Source organism: Acomys russatus, chromosome X (genome assembly GCF_903995435.1).
Source record: "Acomys russatus chromosome X, mAcoRus1.1, whole genome shotgun sequence".
Lineage (NCBI taxonomy): Eukaryota > Metazoa > Chordata > Mammalia > Rodentia > Muridae > Acomys > Acomys russatus.
In genome coordinates, this window is record NC_067169.1 from 83932395 (window position 1) to 83949475 (window position 17081).

At 40.0% G+C, this 17081-nt stretch overlaps 1 protein-coding gene across 9 annotated transcripts in view; it reads right to left on the minus strand.

Annotated features, from left to right (window-relative positions):
* Nucleotides 1-17081, minus strand: part of Acsl4 (acyl-CoA synthetase long chain family member 4) — a 77482-nt gene that overhangs the window by 12488 nt on the left and 47913 nt on the right. For all 9 annotated transcript variants that reach the window (XM_051141992.1, XM_051141984.1, XM_051141991.1 and 6 more), the window contains 7 exons: nt 16367-16517; nt 16138-16261; nt 14383-14454; nt 11341-11480; nt 10356-10528; nt 4557-4631; nt 3004-3195 (listed from right to left, as the gene is read on the minus strand). In XM_051141992.1, coding sequence (XP_050997949.1) covers nt 3004-3195; nt 4557-4631; nt 10356-10528; nt 11341-11480; nt 14383-14454; nt 16138-16261; nt 16367-16517 — 927 coding nt within the window. The remainder of the gene's footprint in view (nt 1-3003; nt 3196-4556; nt 4632-10355; nt 10529-11340; nt 11481-14382; nt 14455-16137; nt 16262-16366; nt 16518-17081) is intronic.

A 17081-nucleotide genomic window follows, 5' to 3' on the forward strand; every position in this document is an offset into this window, starting at 1 on the left:
AGAATGGGAGCTCATTCTCTTCATCCCATACCAGCTCTGTGATGCTTGGCATTGCAGTTAACATTCATATCAGGGATGATAATGGTGCCTACCTCAGAGAAACATGTCATAGTATCTTCCGTAGAAAGCACACTCAACAAATGCTAATTCCCACTTTCCCTACTTGACATTTTCTTTGTAAAGTGACAATGCTATAAGAAAGTACTGTCACAGGATGGCTCAACTTGAGTAATTATCAGCCTATTTAAAATCCTTTGTATGAATGATGTGTTGCCTACCAATAGTAATAGTAGGGAAACTGAGGAGTAGGAGGATGAGGGAGGAGGGTTGTGATCAAAATGGATTGTAGTCGTATGAAAAGAAAATGGTTTTCTAAAAAGGATTATGCTAGGTATTTTTCTAAAAGACCCTTTCTGACATTCTACTAACTCTAACTAATGGCTTCCTTTTCCATTTTAAACCTACAGCAACAGTGTGCACATGCATTGTATGTGTGCATATATGTTAGTGATATTCATATATTTGGAACACAATTGTTTACCTTTTCCAGAATGCACAAATGTATGGCTACATGCATGGCATTAGGCTTATAAAAATAATTCTCTAATACACACACACACACACACACACGGGGGGCGGGGAGGGAAATATACCGATGCTGGTCTATAAAGTGCCTGACATGAAAGCACGATGCCCTGAGTTCAGCTCTCCAGCACCCCCACAAAAGCTGAGCAGTGGCACGTGTGCTTAAGCCCCAGTGCTGGGAGAAGGGCATAAACAGGCAGATTCCTGAAGCTCATTTGCCAGGAAGCCCAGACAAATTGATGAGTTTCAGACTCAGTGGGATACTGTCTCAAAAGAAGCCAGGAAGTGATAAAAAAAGACACACAACACTTCAACCTCTCTCCGTCAGGTTTACCTATGTGCACATATGCATATGAACAAGCACAAATACCCCCCCCACACACACACACACAGGAGGCTTGTGAGTTCAAGGCCAGACTGCACTACATAGTAAGTTTATGGCTACCTTTAGGAATTTAATGGAACCATGTCTCAAAAGCAAGTTGTGCTGGCAGAGAAACAAAAAGGGCTTAGGATGTAGACCCATAATATAATACTCCTCTAACATATACAAAGCCCTAGCTTTGCTCCCCAGCAAGCAGGGATAGGGAGAATTATGAATATGACTATCAGGGGGAAAAAGTTCATCAGTTTGTAAATGAATCAGCAGCGCATTGTTAAAGATGAAGACAGATCTGCCCAGATGCTGTGAAGTCTAGCAGCAGATGAAGTGAGTCACTAGAACTATGACTCAGGGAATATAGCATTAAAAGACAGGCTAGACCCCACAGAGTGGCACTTATAGTGACTCAGGGTTTAAACCTTTACATGTTTACAGTGAACACATTCCTTTGGAGTCCTTTATGGAATTGTGTTTTGAATTAAAAAGTCTACTCCTGTAAGCTCAGTAAAGAAAATACCAAAGCAACACACATTTTCAAAACACTAGTCTGGTGCTGAAGACAAATGATCATTTTCTAACTCTCACAGACAAAAACATAAAAAGGAGTACCAGGAAAAACGTGGATGCATGGTCATCATTAAGAAATCAGGGGGAGGGGCTGGAGAGATGGCTCAGCGGTTAAGGGCACTGCCTGCTCTCCCAGAGGTCCTGAGTTCAATTCCCAGAAACCACATGGAGGCTCATGGCCATCTATAATGAGATCTTCTGCCTTCTTCTGGTGTGCAGGCATTACATGCAGGCAGAACACTGTATGTGTAATATGTAATAAATAAATAATATATTAAAAAAAAGAAATCAGGGGGAGAGCCCCCTATGCACCCACCCCAGCTCAAGTTGCATAAATACTGAGAGCATCTTCTTTCCCTGTGGCCAGGCAAGGCAGACCCGGCAGGCAGAAGTGATCAAAAAGCAGGCAACACAGTCCATAACAAAGACAGCCCCTGCTCCCATCACTAGGGGACCCTCATGAATCCTGAGTTTCCCATTGGCTACATCTATGTAGGGGGCCTAGGCTCAGTCCATTCATGGTACTTGGTTGGTGCTTCAGACTCTGCAGGCCCCTCTGGGCCCTAGTTAGTTGAGTCTGTTGGTCTTCTCTTTCTTACCACTTCCCCACAAGACTCCCTACACTTTGTCAAATGTTTGGCTTTGAGTTTCAGCATCTGGGAGTTAGAGGGAGGGAGGGTGGGACTGGGAGGAGGGAGGGGGCTACAAATTGGGATATAAAGTGAATAAATAAAAAAAGGAGAAGGAGAAGGAGGAGGAAGAGGAGGATGAGGAGAAGAAGAGAGAGAAGAAAAGAAAGAAAGAAAGAAAGAAAGAAAGAAAGAAAGAAAGAAAGAAAGAAAGAAAGAGGGAAGCTAGGTATGGTGACACACGCCTGTGATCTTAGCACTCAAGAAGGCAGAGGGAGGTGGCACAAAGATTCCAAGACAGCCAAGGCTGGGCACGGTGGCACATGCTTTTGATTGCAGCACTCAGGAGGCAGGTGGATCTTCGTGAGTTTGAGGCCAGCTTGGTCTCAGGACAGTCAAGGCTACACAGAGAAACCCTGTCTTGAAAAACCAAAGGGTAAAAAAAGGGAGGGGGAGAGGCAAGGCCTAAAATGGCATGTTTGTCACAGTAAATACTTATACAGAGTCCCATGGAGTTAAGCAAACAGATCTTTGGGGAATTGTTTTGTTATTTTTGTTTTCTCATTACTGAATCTGTTAGTCATTTTCCTAACCTCAAATACTGCTACTAATATTGCTACTGCTTAAAATGGTTTTGTCACTTCTCTGACATTTCACATTTATGAATGCATCTAAGGCTAGCAGCTGCCCTGTGAGGCTGATGCTATCTTTATTTCACAGATGAAGCTCAGACACTTTAGAAAGTTGTCACAAATCAATTTATCGGCCCTGCTGATGAGCTGACTTATACTGTCTTTCGAGTTCACTAAAGTTATAAAATTAAAGGAACTATACACTGACCTATAATCTGTAAGCATCCATCAGGATGGAATTCTCCAATATCACCAGTGCAAAACCACCTTTGTCCATTTTCATCCACAGAATAATCTTCTGCTGTTTTCTCTTCATTTTTAAAATATCCCATGGAGATATTCTGGCCACCAATCACGATTTCACCTCTGGGGTTTGGTTTATCATGCACTGTATAACCACCTAGAAATAATTTAATAATCAGTTATTATCCTAAAACAAAATGTATGTTCTTTTACAAATTCTTTATTACAATGATTTGTGTGTGTGTGTGTGTGTGTGTGTGTGTGTGTGTGCGCGCACGCACACATTCATGCATGTGTCCATATGCCACGGTGCACATAGGTCAGAAAAAAACTTGCAAAAGTTGGTTCTTTCCTTCCACTTTGTGGATCCCAAGGTCAAACTCAGACCATCAGGCTTGGCAACAAATGCACTTAGCTATTGACTCATCTCAACAGCTCATCATTAATTTTTGAAGTCTCTTTGTTACTCTTACTTTTACAGTGTATTTATGGGAAAATCTTAGTTTACATTTAGTCAGTTACACGAGTATAATAAGGGAATGATTTGAGGGACATCAGGGAAAACTCTGTGATCATCACAACTGAAAAGCTCCTACTCAAACCTTCCCATGACACGAAACTTCGCACGGAGGACATAATTAAAGCTTACAGCCCACAGGACTCTTCTGATGTACCTAATCTCAAACAGGAGCACTACTTAAAGCGGTTTTAATAAGTCACCAATGTGTTGTGCTAGCAACACTTCTCAGATTTTATGCTCAAGGAAGCTTCAGTCAAAGACAACAGATCGTTAAGTACTTAAGAAAGGTAATAGCATTAAGTCAGAGAGAAGGGGAGGCCATGGGAAATGGAAAGAAAGTTTACAAACTTCCACAGTGGCCAGACGATTACTCTCCAGTAGTTATTATCAACTCTCTCTGGCATGGTGAGGCTGTTTAATTGTTTGTAAATTTAATAATCCACTTCACTGTAATTAATGACTATTTATTATCTTTTATTATGCCTATCATAGGAAAATTGGTTTACTTTTGCTCCAGCTCTTTGTAAAAAGAATTATCAACAGTGTGTGTATAGCTCTGGTTTCATGTAAATGGCACATAGATGGGTCTTGACTATGGAAATCTGACTTGTCTATGGAAATCTGCTGGAGTCAAGACCTTGAGCGCGCTCCTGCCCACGCCCCCCCCGTGTGTGTGTTTTTCTGCCACCTGAAAATCCAGGGCTTCTCTCTCAGCCCCAATGTTATCACTAGCTGTGCTTCAAAAGGTGTCTCATCTCATCCCAACCCAGGGAAAGCTCCAGTTAGAAACTTTTCCCACCTTGCCATCAAGTATTTCCTAAATTGAAAATCACAATGGAGAAAATCTAGATATTTTCCCCAGTGAGTACAGGGAACAGGCAAAACCAAAGAGTCACTTGTTATGACAGACAGCTCTCACTTCAATGAAATACAAGTCTTGAGGCTCCCAGAGGCTTTCAGTACACCTAGAGTCACAAGAGCTTGTGTGAAACCCTTACCTTCCTGCCAGTCTTTCAGCTTAATTTCACAGCAGATAAGAGGAGCTCCAACTCTTCCAGTAGTATAGTCAGTAACTATGGGAAAAAAGGCAACAAAGCCATTAGTATATGATAACTCCAATGTGTCCACCCAAGACACTAGAAATACTGAGTCTAAAAGAAGACCAGAAGAAGCCATAAGGCCAGTGGAGAGTCTTCATTTTCCAGCATTTGGAGTCCTGTTTCCACAGTTTGCTTTTGCTTTTCAGGGCTGTATTTCAGATATTTACATTTGTTAAAATCTGCTACCAGTGAAGGACTAGGTCCACCATGATTGACCTAGGAGTCTGCCAAGACAGAATGCAATGTGAACTCCTGCTCCCTCACTCACTTTGTATCTCTGACAGATTACTTGTCTTTAGCTGCCACATCCTCGCCTATAAACACACCAACTCCATCTAGGTCCATGCTTGATCCTACTTGCTACAAATAAAATGTTCAAGGAATGACTGTTCTCAGGCATCGGCCCTTCCTTGGCAATCTGTGACTACTCTTAGCAATAATCACATCTCCACGGATGGCTTATTATGAGCCAGTATCATATTAAACATTGTGAGCTAACATACAAAGGGTCATGTGACCCAGCCCCTCAGAGGCTTTACCAACAGACTACCCAAGGAGAAATGTATGTGAAACGGTACAGAGAACACTTCAAAACCTCCTCTGCATGTATACATGATGACAGAAATGAGCTGAGGAGCTAAGAGAAGGGTGTCAGTCCTATCTGAGAGCCTATTACAAAAACCTGGCTCCATTCCTTACAAAGCAGCCTCCATTTGAAAGATTACCACTTGTCTTATCCCACAGGCAGTTATGAAATCAATAACTGAACCTTGAGTAGTCTCTAAGAGGAGTTACATATGAAATAACCAAGAAATATAAGATAAGGAAACTGCCACTGCGTCTTAGACACTGTGTCTCATGATAGTGAGAATATCCTTTATGGTTAAATGTCCTTGAGGCCATCCCCGCTGCATCAAAAACTAAGGTGACAGGGCATCTTCCCACGGTGTGCATGAACAAAGGGTCCTCCGAAAACTTTGGATTCACAAGAGCATTTAAGTTGTGGTTTTGACACCTCACATTGCCATTTTGTGGGCTTTTCTGGGCAATCATAGGGGCCAATTTAAAAAAAAAAGAGAGAGAGATCAGGGAGGGGACATGGGAGGGCGTGGAAGGATTAAAGGGAAGGGGGCAATGTTTAATTAAATTACAGTCTCAAAAAAAAAAAAGAAAAAAAAATATCACTCTACAATGACATGTAGGGAATGCTTACCTTATCTCCATGGATATGCCATTCACCTCAGATAATAGTCACAAAATTTGGGTTGCTAACCCCTCCCTTTTAGGGCTACATCCTCCATTCTGTATTTGGAGTACTTGCATTGCTTTCCTTACCACCTGTGCCTTTCATCTGGAGACTTCTATAACAAGTGCGACAATACTCTAGATACCAGTAAGACCAATGTAAAATGAAGCAGCCAGAAAAGATCTTATAAAAGTTGGGCAATAATGATTGGCTATGAGTAGTAAACAAAATGAATATTCCAAAAGAAGAGAAGAGAAATTACAGTGAGGTTCAGACCCAAGCACTATGTAAAGAGAGATGGTTGTCTTGCCTAGAGAGAAAGACAGGTGTGTAAAATAATGATAGATAGGCATGATTGTGCTAGATTAAGAACATCTTTAAAAATAGGTAAAAGTGTGTTTCGACTCAGCACATCTGTCAAACAGTGAATGGAATAGATGTGCCTTATAAAAGCAGAGTGGATGGGCTAAAGGGTTGTCATGTCAGAGCAACTAAAGTTCAGGTGACAACTTTGGTGCAAAGGGAAAGCTCAACCTCGTGAAAGAATAGGGAGATCTGATTGAAGATAAAGATAGTAAACAGTTTGTGGACTTCAAAGTTGATTAATGCTTGGAATGATTTCAAAGATAGGATAACGCTGGCACACACAAATAATTTAGCAATAGGTAGACAGTTTGGAATAAAGTTATTATTTTTGGACATAACCAATGAGATGCAGCAGTAATCACTTTCAAAACAGTTCCTAGGCTGTAGAGATGGTTTGGAGGTTAAGAGTCCTTGCTATTCTTACAGAGGACTCGATTTAGCTCCCAGCACTGATTTCAGGTGGCTTATATACAACTACCTGTAAATCTAGCCACAAGAGATCCAACATGTTCTTCTGGGCTCTGTGGACGCCTGTGCTAATATATGTGCACACATGGTTATGTCACTTTATTTAAATTTTTGTGCAATATATTTTGATAATACCTTCCCCTCTCAGCTCCTCCTCACCTCCCTATCACCCAATTCCAAAAAGAAAATCAAAACAATCAAAATCCTAGTAAGACAAAGCCCCATGCAAAAAAGCTTGCACCCCCCACTACACACACAAATAAGAGTATGTTTTGTGTTGGTCAAGGACTCCTGGGATGCGTCCTGCATCCTTCCTTGAGTTCAATACTCCACTAAAGAAAACATATTTCCCTTTATCATCTGGTATCAACTGGGTTGATACTCAATAGATATGCATATGAGCCCAGAAAATAGGACAACATGCATAAGACCTATACAAGTTCAAACCAGGAAAAAAAAAAAAAGATTCCTATATAAGCCAGTTGTTTCTCAACTTGGCAGGATTTTTGTGTGCTCAGGAGATATGTGGCAATATTCGGAGATATGTTTCATTGTCACAGTGTGGGTGGGCAAGTTACTACTAGTAATGTGAGTGTTAATACCATTACAGTGCACACGAAAGAACACAAAAGCAAAGAATTACATCGTTCAAAATGTGAAGACGGCCAAGGTTAAGTAAGATACCCTGCCTTTGCGAATTGAAAGTAAAAGACAAAGCAAGAAAAGAGAGATGTAAGAGAGCTACTTCACACCAAGAGTGATTATTATTGAGACCATGCTGTCAAACTGTCTACTTGTGTGCACCCCCTTATATTTGTGTTGCTCTCAATTTTGGTTAGAAAATCTTCTTTTGACAGTAGGTAATGTTTAATGCAGAAAATCATAAATGTTAAGTGCCTAGGAGAAGTCTACAGATGAGCCATCTATAACAGTGGTTCTCAACCCGTGGGTCACAACCCCTTTGACAAACCTCTACCCCCCAAAACATTCTACATTACAGTTCATAACAACAGTAAAATTACATTAACGACAGAGCAATGGAAATAACTTTGTGGTCGGGGGTCACCATAACATGAGGGACTGTATTAGAGGGTCACAGCATTAGGAAGGTTGTGAACCTTCTTTCATCCAATGCACAGAGGAGGGAGTGGAAAGAATATAAGAGCCAGTGGATGGGAATGTGTGTGAAATGCTAACTTCTGAACATGACATGGCTGTTGTACATATCAGTTCACAGCAGCTGTGCTTCCTATACCAGACCTGCACCAAGACTAAGCCAGTCAAAATTCCAAAGAGTCCTCGAGACCCCACCCTTGGCAATGGAGTTACTAGTAATTGACAGCTGCAGAGATAGGGAAATTCATTATCCTTTGGGAACATGGCCATCAATAGGTTGCCTATATCCCAGTGGACAATTCCATACCATATGAGCAACAGTAACTGGATTTAGGATTATCAATAATAAGAAATAGAGGAAGAAAGTGAAGAACCCTAGGGGAAGTTGGAGGTATGTAAGTGCTGAACAAAATCTGTTGCATTAATTATGAAATTTTGAAAGAAAAATTATTTTTAAAGTGCTTAAAGAAAAATTAAACCATCGTGACAGAATTACTAGGCTTAAAAATAAAGAGTATATATGAGATACTTTTAACTAAGTATTTATAAGACTAATGCTAGGAAGGTTTATAACAAACCCTGTATCATAAGATAAGTCCCTATTGCTGAAGACACTGCATTTCAGACACAGGGCCCAGAGTCCTCTAAGTTAGAACTAACCTGAATGTCTCCGTCCCTAAGGACTAGCTTTCATGGTACCAGAAGCTGTCACACTAGCTTCCAAAGGAATGAAGAAACCAATGCTCCGACCTCGCTAGGATGCCTGTGAACTACAGCAATGACCAACATGATAGGATAACTCAGGGAGAAGCACTGGCATGCATATCTTCCTGCTAACCAACAGTTCTCTAAATGAATCCAAGACCTCTCAACAAGAGAGAATCCATGCCTGGTTCTGGAAGCCTAGCCAAGTACCCAGGGCTAGTGAAGTCGTGGACCTTGCAGGACAGTCCACAACCATTCACTTACTAAGCCAGCATAATCCCTGACTACACTCTAAATACCCACAGGTAAGTATGGTTCTCAGCCTTCATCAAGGAAACTTTGCAACAGCCAGAGACTACAACCTACCAAGATGCAGGATTGTGGAGACCAGTCCCAATGTATACATTTACAAAACAATTCTTGCACCTAAGGCTTAAGGAACATGCAGGGGTTGGGTGGGGGGAGTGGCGCTAGAGGGGAGCCAGAAGATCAGGGAGGAAATTTGTTGTGAGATTCTGTCTCCTAGTTATGTCAGAAGCTGCTTCATCCATAAAGTCTCACCAACAAGACGGCCTAAACATGAGCTGAATAAGGATGACAACAGGCATGCCAAAGTGCAGGAAGCCTCAACCCTACACTACAAAGAACTACAGGCAGTTCTGGAACTGAGAGAGGTACTCTTCCCCAGGAAAAGCACACCAGTTAGATATGTAATAACAGATGGTTAGCCCTGCCCGGCATGGTGGAGCACACCTTCAATCTCAGCAGAGGCAGACAGATCTCTGTGTATTCCAAGCCAGCCTGATCTACAGTGCAATTTCCAGAACAATCGGGGCTACACAGAAAAATCCTGTCTTAAAAAAAAAAAAAGACAGTCAGGGTGTGTCTTGAAAAACCAAAAAAGGTGGCAAGCACACCCCTGTAATCCCAGCATTCGGAAGCAAGAGAAGCAGGTGGATCTCTGTGAGTTCGAGGCCAGCCTGGTCTACAAACCATGTCCAGGACAGGCAAGGCTACACAGAAAAACCCTGTCTCAAAAAAAAAAAAAAAGTGGCACATGTCTGTAATCCCAGTATTTGGGAGGCAGAGGCAGGCAGATATCTATCTGTGAGTTTCAAGTCAGCCTTGTCTACAATGCTAGTCCAGGACAGTCAGGACTACAAGAGAAACCTTGTCTTGAAAAACCAGAAGAAAAAAAGAAAGAAAGAAAGAAAGAAAGAAAGAAAGAAAGAAAGAAAGAAAGAAAGAAAGAAAAGAAAAAGAAAGAAAGAAAGAAAGAAAAAAAGAAAGAAAGAAAGAAAGAAAGAAAGAAAGAAAGAAAGAAAGAAAGAAAGAAAGAAAGAGGAAAGAAAAAAGAAGAAGGAGGAGGAGGAGGAGTCAGGCGTGGTGGCGCACGCCTTTAATCCCAGCACTCGGGAGGCAGAGGCAGGCGGATCACTGTGAGTTCGAGGCCAGCCTGGTCTACAATGCGAGTCCAGGACAGCCAAGGCTACACAGAGAAACCCTGTGTAGAAAAACAAAAATAAGGGATCAGCCCTGAAAACATGCATATGAGTAAACAGTATACAAAATAAGCCAGTTCTAATAGGGAATGAATATACATATAATATGCATATAATGAAATTTTTTTAAGCCATGAATTTGAAAGAAAGCAAGGAGAGGTACATGGGAGGGTTTAAAGGAAGCAACGAGATGGGAGAATATATTATAATCTCAAAAAAATAATTCCTCAGAAAGGAGTTATAAAATAACCATTTTGCTCTCCACAATGCTAATAACACATGACTGATGCTTACCTTCAGTGACTGTCCCAGCACCACATGATTCTGTCAGTCCATAGCCCTGACCAATAGGGCAGCAGAAGCAGACATTCATGAAGCGGTGTGTCTGAGGAGACAATGGAGCCCCTCCGGACAGCATCATACGGACATTCCCTCCCAGCAGAGCCTTTACCTTTTTAAAGAGTATCCTTGAAAAGAAAGGAAAACAGAATAGTCATGTTGTCACACATTATTCTTGATACCCGACTAATTTATAAACTGTGATGAAAGTTCTCGACGCTGTGGCTGAGCAAAGACATCTCCAAGTCATGATAGTAATGGGAGGGTGACAGAGCAATAGCAAAGAACACCTTCAAAATCTGCCAGAAAAGCACTCAACAGTTCCCCCAAATCCAAATGTACAATAATTGGGATTGTGCTCTAACACATGCTAAACTAAAAGCATTAGGTCAACTGCCTTATGAACCTTCTAATGAAAAATTCTACTGCTACACTTTCATTGTTATAATCAACTTACTATAATTCTATGAACACAGTAGAATAGAAAGACACACAGATAATAAATCTTGAAAATCACTTTTGCTATGTGTGCATACCCAGTGATGTCACATATCTATTGTACATAGTTTTAAACGTCAATGCTTTTATTCAAAACTGTACTCCAGTTTTTCTTCAAGAGACCCAACAAATAATTATTTACTACATTATTAAAAATAGTTTTAAAAAACTATCGAATTCAGAGTCCATAATCTTTTCACTCTTGTGTAAAAAAAAAAAAAATAGGATGTAGAATAAAGGATACATTGAGGTTGTAATCATTAGAGTCATATTCAAACTTTCAGATTTATAAAACCATAAAAATTTATAGGCACATTGACACATGCTCATGATGCCAGATTTTGAGAAGCTGAGGCACAAGGGCCATTTAGGTCAAGAAGTTTGCAGTCAGACTAGAAACTATCAGAATCTGGAAAATACAGGGCCTCTGAAATGTACTTACATATTACAAAGAGGTGCATCATATCCTTTTTTGATTTGTTCTAATTTATAGTCATAACCTATTTTGAATAGAGTTTTCTGGATATAATTCATCTCTTGAACCTTGCTCATAACATTCTTGTAAATTCTATCCATGATTTCCTGCAAGATAAACAAAGCATTCAATAATTTGAAAAGAATTACAACACTAAAGACAGTCTGAAATTGACGATACCTTGAAACATACAGCCTCTTGGGTCAAGGGTCTCCAACCTTCCTCATGTTGCAAACCTTTAATACAGTTCCTCATGTTGTGGTGACTCCCCAACTATGAAATTATTTTGTTGCTACTTCATAATTAATTTTGCTACTGTTAAGAATGACAATGTAGCGGGTATGGTGGTGCACGCCTTTAATCACAGCACTCGGGAGGCAGAGGCAGGCGGATCGACCTGAGTTTGAGGCCAGCCTGGTCTACAAAGGGAGTTCCAGGACTGCCAAGGCTACACAGAGAAACCTTGTCTGGAAAAACCAAAAAACCAAAAAAAAAAAAAAAAAAAAATCGCAATGTAAATATCTGATATGCAGGATATCTTCTATGCAATCCCTGTGGAGGTTGCAACCTACAGGTTGAGAATCACTGGGACAATGACAATGGACATAGTTATTTCCTCCATTACAGAACTCATGTTATGACTTGTTCACCACTTCTAGGTAACTAAAGATAATACATATTAGCATACTATACCCCATAAACATACACTACCTAAAATAAAATACAAACTTATTTTGAAAATGACTCAGCACAAGTGTTAAGATTTACTTTGGTTCAACATACTAAGTTGATCTAAAATCTTTAAAACATGTAAAGTGATTAACAGACCTCCAACTGGTCACCATGCAGAAAAAGACCATGGAATGCTCAGCTCTAAATGAGACTCTACTGGCTGGTTTTCTTTGCCAACTTGACATAATTAGTCAATTCGTGGCTGATACAATTAGCGATATGGGTGCTGGCATGCCTGGGCTGGTGGTCTGGGGTTTCTAGAAGAAAGCAGGCTGAGTAAGCCATATGAAACAAGCCAGTAAACAGCACTCCTCCATGACCTCTGCATCAGCTCCTGCTTCCAGGTTCCTGCCCTGTTTGAGTTCCTGTCTGGTCTTCTTTCTATGATGGACTACAGTGTAGAAGTTTAAGCCAAATAAGCCCTTTACTCTTCAACTTACTGTTTGGTCATGGTGTTTCATCACAGCAATAGAAAACCTAACTAAGACAGAGATATGCATGTACCACACACAGAGAGATCAGGGATCTTCACAGAAGAAAAGACAGAAAGACCCTAAGAGCCAGATGTAGCCAGTAACTTCAGGAAATCAATTTCCAGACACAACAGGGCAGGTGCATGTATCAACATACAGTGATTGTAACATGCAAAAGATCAGTACATGCTCAAACTAGGCAAAATCACAACAAGGATGCAGGGCACAAAAGCCCACTACCCATGTAGAAAGTATTGGCATGTGATAGCTGCTGGAGAAGGAGGGAGAGTCTGTTTTCTTTCATGGTGTGATCCCTCTTAACTCAACCATATTCCACGGTAGGTCCCATTCCCAAGAACAGGTGGGCAACACAAAATGGACTCAATGGTTTAAAACAAAACAACCAAAATGAATAAAAAATCCTCAAGGTTGGGTGGGTAGAAGAATACAGAAGGTGGCTCTGGAGGAGAGGAAGGGAGCAAGTTTGATGAAAATATATTGAATTATCCTCAAATAAATTAATAATATTTTATGTAAAAATATTAGAATGGAAAGAATTCATTTATCTCTGAGGGACTTTTATTTGTTTGTTTTTCTTTTCTTTTTTTGATTTTTTTTTTTTTTTTGATTTTTCGAGACAGGGTTTCTCTGTGTAGCCTTGACTGTCCTGGACTCACTTTATAGACCAGGCTGGCCTCGAACTCACAACGATCCACCTGCCTCTGCATCCCAAGTGATGGGATTAAAGGCGTGCGCCACCACACCTGGCCCAGTTTTTTGTTTTGTTTTGTTTTTCAAGACAAGGTTTCTCTGTATAGCTTTGGCTATCCTGGACTCAATTTGTAGACCAGGCTGGCCTTGAACTCACAGAGTTCTGGCCCTCATCTCTGAGTTTTTTAAAATAAATTATTTCAAATAAGTTTTCTTATTCTTAGATAGCAGCATAATACCTAACTATGCTAAATCAAATCCTTATACTTTTCTCTTTATGGCAGGGGTCTAAACAGTTTCCTTAAAATCTTATATCCTTGTTATTTAGGCATTTCTATTATACTTTTATTGAAACAAAAAATTTAAATATTAAGATTCTTGGTAACAGTTACTTACAAATTAGAGACAGAGCAAGGCTTGGGATATACTGACTCAGGCTAATATATACAAGATTTAACTAACAGAAAAGAGACTATCCAAAAAGTCTTGGACAGCTGCTGAACTCATAGGCCAGCAGAAAGTGAACAGGAAAAAAATCAATCTTTAAAGAGGGTCTTCAGTTATCCTTATCCAAACAACAATCACGGGGACTGGGAGGCATCTGATGGTCTAGATTTGTCTGTGAAGCTATTTCCAGAAACCACCTTGAATGGATTTCTTTAGGAAGAACTTTAGGAAGATAATAGGTCAGATGCCACCTTGATGAGGTGTGTGAGACTCAGCTCTGTCGCCAACTTGTCCCATAATCTTGGAGATGCTGACTCAGTTCTCTAGGATGGTGGAGGACTTCCTTAATTGCTTTTAATTATAAGATTAAACAAAATGATCTGTAGGGTACATTTCTACTTTAACTCAGTACTTTGAAGGTCATTTTCATCTTGAAGTTTGAACCATTATCAGCAAACACTCACAGGTATACCTTTCAACTTTGGTATTTCTATGATTTTAAGGGTCATCTCTGCCAACATTTCAAAGTAAAATTATTCTTAAGTGGACACATATACCTTAAAGTATTACATTTTAAAAATTGGAAGTTCAAACAAGAACTTGTTTAAGTGACCCTTTGCCTGTTGCATGCCTATTCTGAACTCACCGGAACAGCAGCCATAAGTGTGGGTTTCAGGACAGTACAATCACCCTTGCTTCCCTTCTTGATTTTGCTGGACTGTGTTAGTGAAAAAAAAAAACATATAATCAGGGAAATATTTTAGCAAAAAACGGGGGTAAAAGATCTATTCAAGTAATAACAACAACAGAATTTACACATGGGATTTAATCTTGTATTATTCCATCTATTGCAAATCCAAACAGTACATGGTTTGTATTTTATCCTGTTGGTGTATCTTCAAGCACATCTCAACCTTCCCTGGTAGAGAAACTGATGCAGGATAACAAGAGACTTGGACATTTTGGTGAACTGAAGATTATAATTAATAATGTCTCATCACATATAACAGACTGCACTTCCAAGAAAATAGCTACTTTTTTGCAAAGCTCTATTAAAACTCACTTATCATTAAAACAAAAATGAAAGTTATTTTTTAATTTTCTTTGCTTAATCAGTAGGTAAAGATGTATCTCAAAATGATCACTACAGACATCAATTAACATCACACAGAAATAACTTGACAATATTCTGGTTGGTAGCATAGTAAGGACCATGCCAGTGACCAAATGGCAACATGCACATACACACATCAATGTACACAATTTCATGCATAGCTAACATCTAGGATTTCAAATGTCAGATTAAATAATGTAAGATTGATAAAGTCATTTGCTGAAAAAAGTAGATGAAAATAAGAGTCTCCTACAAAATGATTTACTGGTTTATAAATTTAGATGAAGCATGTGTTAACCAGGCTAATCGGGAAAGAAAATTAGCTCAAGAAACAGCGAGATCCGTAAGAAGTGCCACATGGGTTTTTTTCTCCTCCTTTTCTTTTCTTTTTAAAAAAATTTTTTTAAAGATTTATTTATTTATTATTAACACAGTATTCAGCCTGCATGTGAGCCAGAAGAGGGCACCAGAACTCATTATAGATGGTTGTGAGCCACCATGTGGTTGCTGGGAATTGAACTCAGGACCTTTGGAAGAGCAGACAGTGCTCTTAACCTCTGAGCCATGTCTACAGTCCTCTCCTCCTTTTCTTAAATCAGTTTAAAGTGTGCAGTTTCAAATGTGCTACCTATTGTTGGTCTTTCTGCTATGGACACTAGAGATAAAGGAGAACTCTAGTCTGGTGTAAAGCTGAGGACTATGCTTGGACATGCTGCCCTGCTATCTAACAGCATTTTCTGCAAAGGTGCAAACATCTGGTATCTGTGCTGTGCAGCATGAGAGCAATTGGTTACATAGGTATGTGGAGTCTGAAATGTGGCTAAATAAAACACAGAAACCAAGGATGGTGGTGGTGCACACCCTTCATCCCAGCACTTGTGAGTTTGAGGCCAGTCTGGTCTACAAAGCAAATTCCAGGATAGCCAGGGCTACACAGAGAAACCTTGTCTTGAAAAAAAATTCATTCTAGCAATTTCTACTTAAAGATGTGGCTAGTGGCATGCGTCCAAAATAAATTTGGGGAAAAAAACTAGGCCTAAAAGCCACACCCCTTCCAAAGAACCAGTTGGTCTAGAACAGTATGTCAAGGGTTCAGTGAATATACTTTGTAGTATAAGACTCCAGAGTAAAATCTAATACATAAAGAAGAAAGTAATTATTTCAAAATAATTTTGAAATATGGGCTAAAGTCAATGCTAATACCATATGACCGAGCAAAGCTATGCTGAATACCACAGAGAACTTTTTACTGAATAAATAAACATGAACCAAAGAAAAATGTGTCACCTGGTCAGACAGTGTAAGTGGAGATGAATATCCAATCCTACAGCCATAGGTGAAACATGATATTTCTGCTGTCAGTTCTAGCACATGAGCTAAAGGTAAGTAGCCAATATATGTGTCCTTTGGTCTAAAACAAAAAATAAGGAGGCATATTAACCGCTCCTGAAAAGACAGTTTAAACAAATAATTATGAACTCTGTATTTCTAATAAAGCTCAATGATCCTCTCTTACCCTAGTCCAGGTATTCTTTCACACTGGCCTGTCATTCCAGCTATCAAATTGCTATGATGCATCATCACTCCCTTGGGTCGGCCAGTAGAGCCACTGGTATACATGACAATGGCCATGTCTGAAGGAGTCGGTCTATTTGGAGGAATGCTTGCTAAATAAACGAAAAAGCACATTTTCTTCGGTTTACAACATGAATTACTTGATCAGGAGGTATTTTCACTTTACCCATTGATACAGACTTCAAAATTACTCTGGATTAACAAACAGGAAAGATTGTTATCAAATTCCAGTTGACTGAAATAAAGATTTCAAACCCAATCCTTTTGGACCCTGCTGTTAAGGTCCAAGTCTGACATTGATGGATAGCCCCTGAGTTCAGTGTTAAAATGACAGGCTCCCTTCCTCAGCTGGGTTCCCTCTTCTCTGCCTAAATCGAAGAAACCCCAGATAGCCCTCAGGAAGACTACAGGCCCAATCTTTTCCCAGTAAGAAACCCAATCAGTGTGCACCTGGGGATTCCTAGAAATACCCTCCATGCTAATGAGGTGTCTTGGTACCTTAGCTTTCAACTAGCCCCCATACCTCTAACTGTACTTGAAGTTCTTCCCTGTGGTCCATAGAATAATTAAGAACTGAGTTCCCCTTCTTATGATAGGCCTGTATTGCTGCATGTAAATGAAGTATCCCTGGTACCCCTAGCCTCAGCGAATCAAGA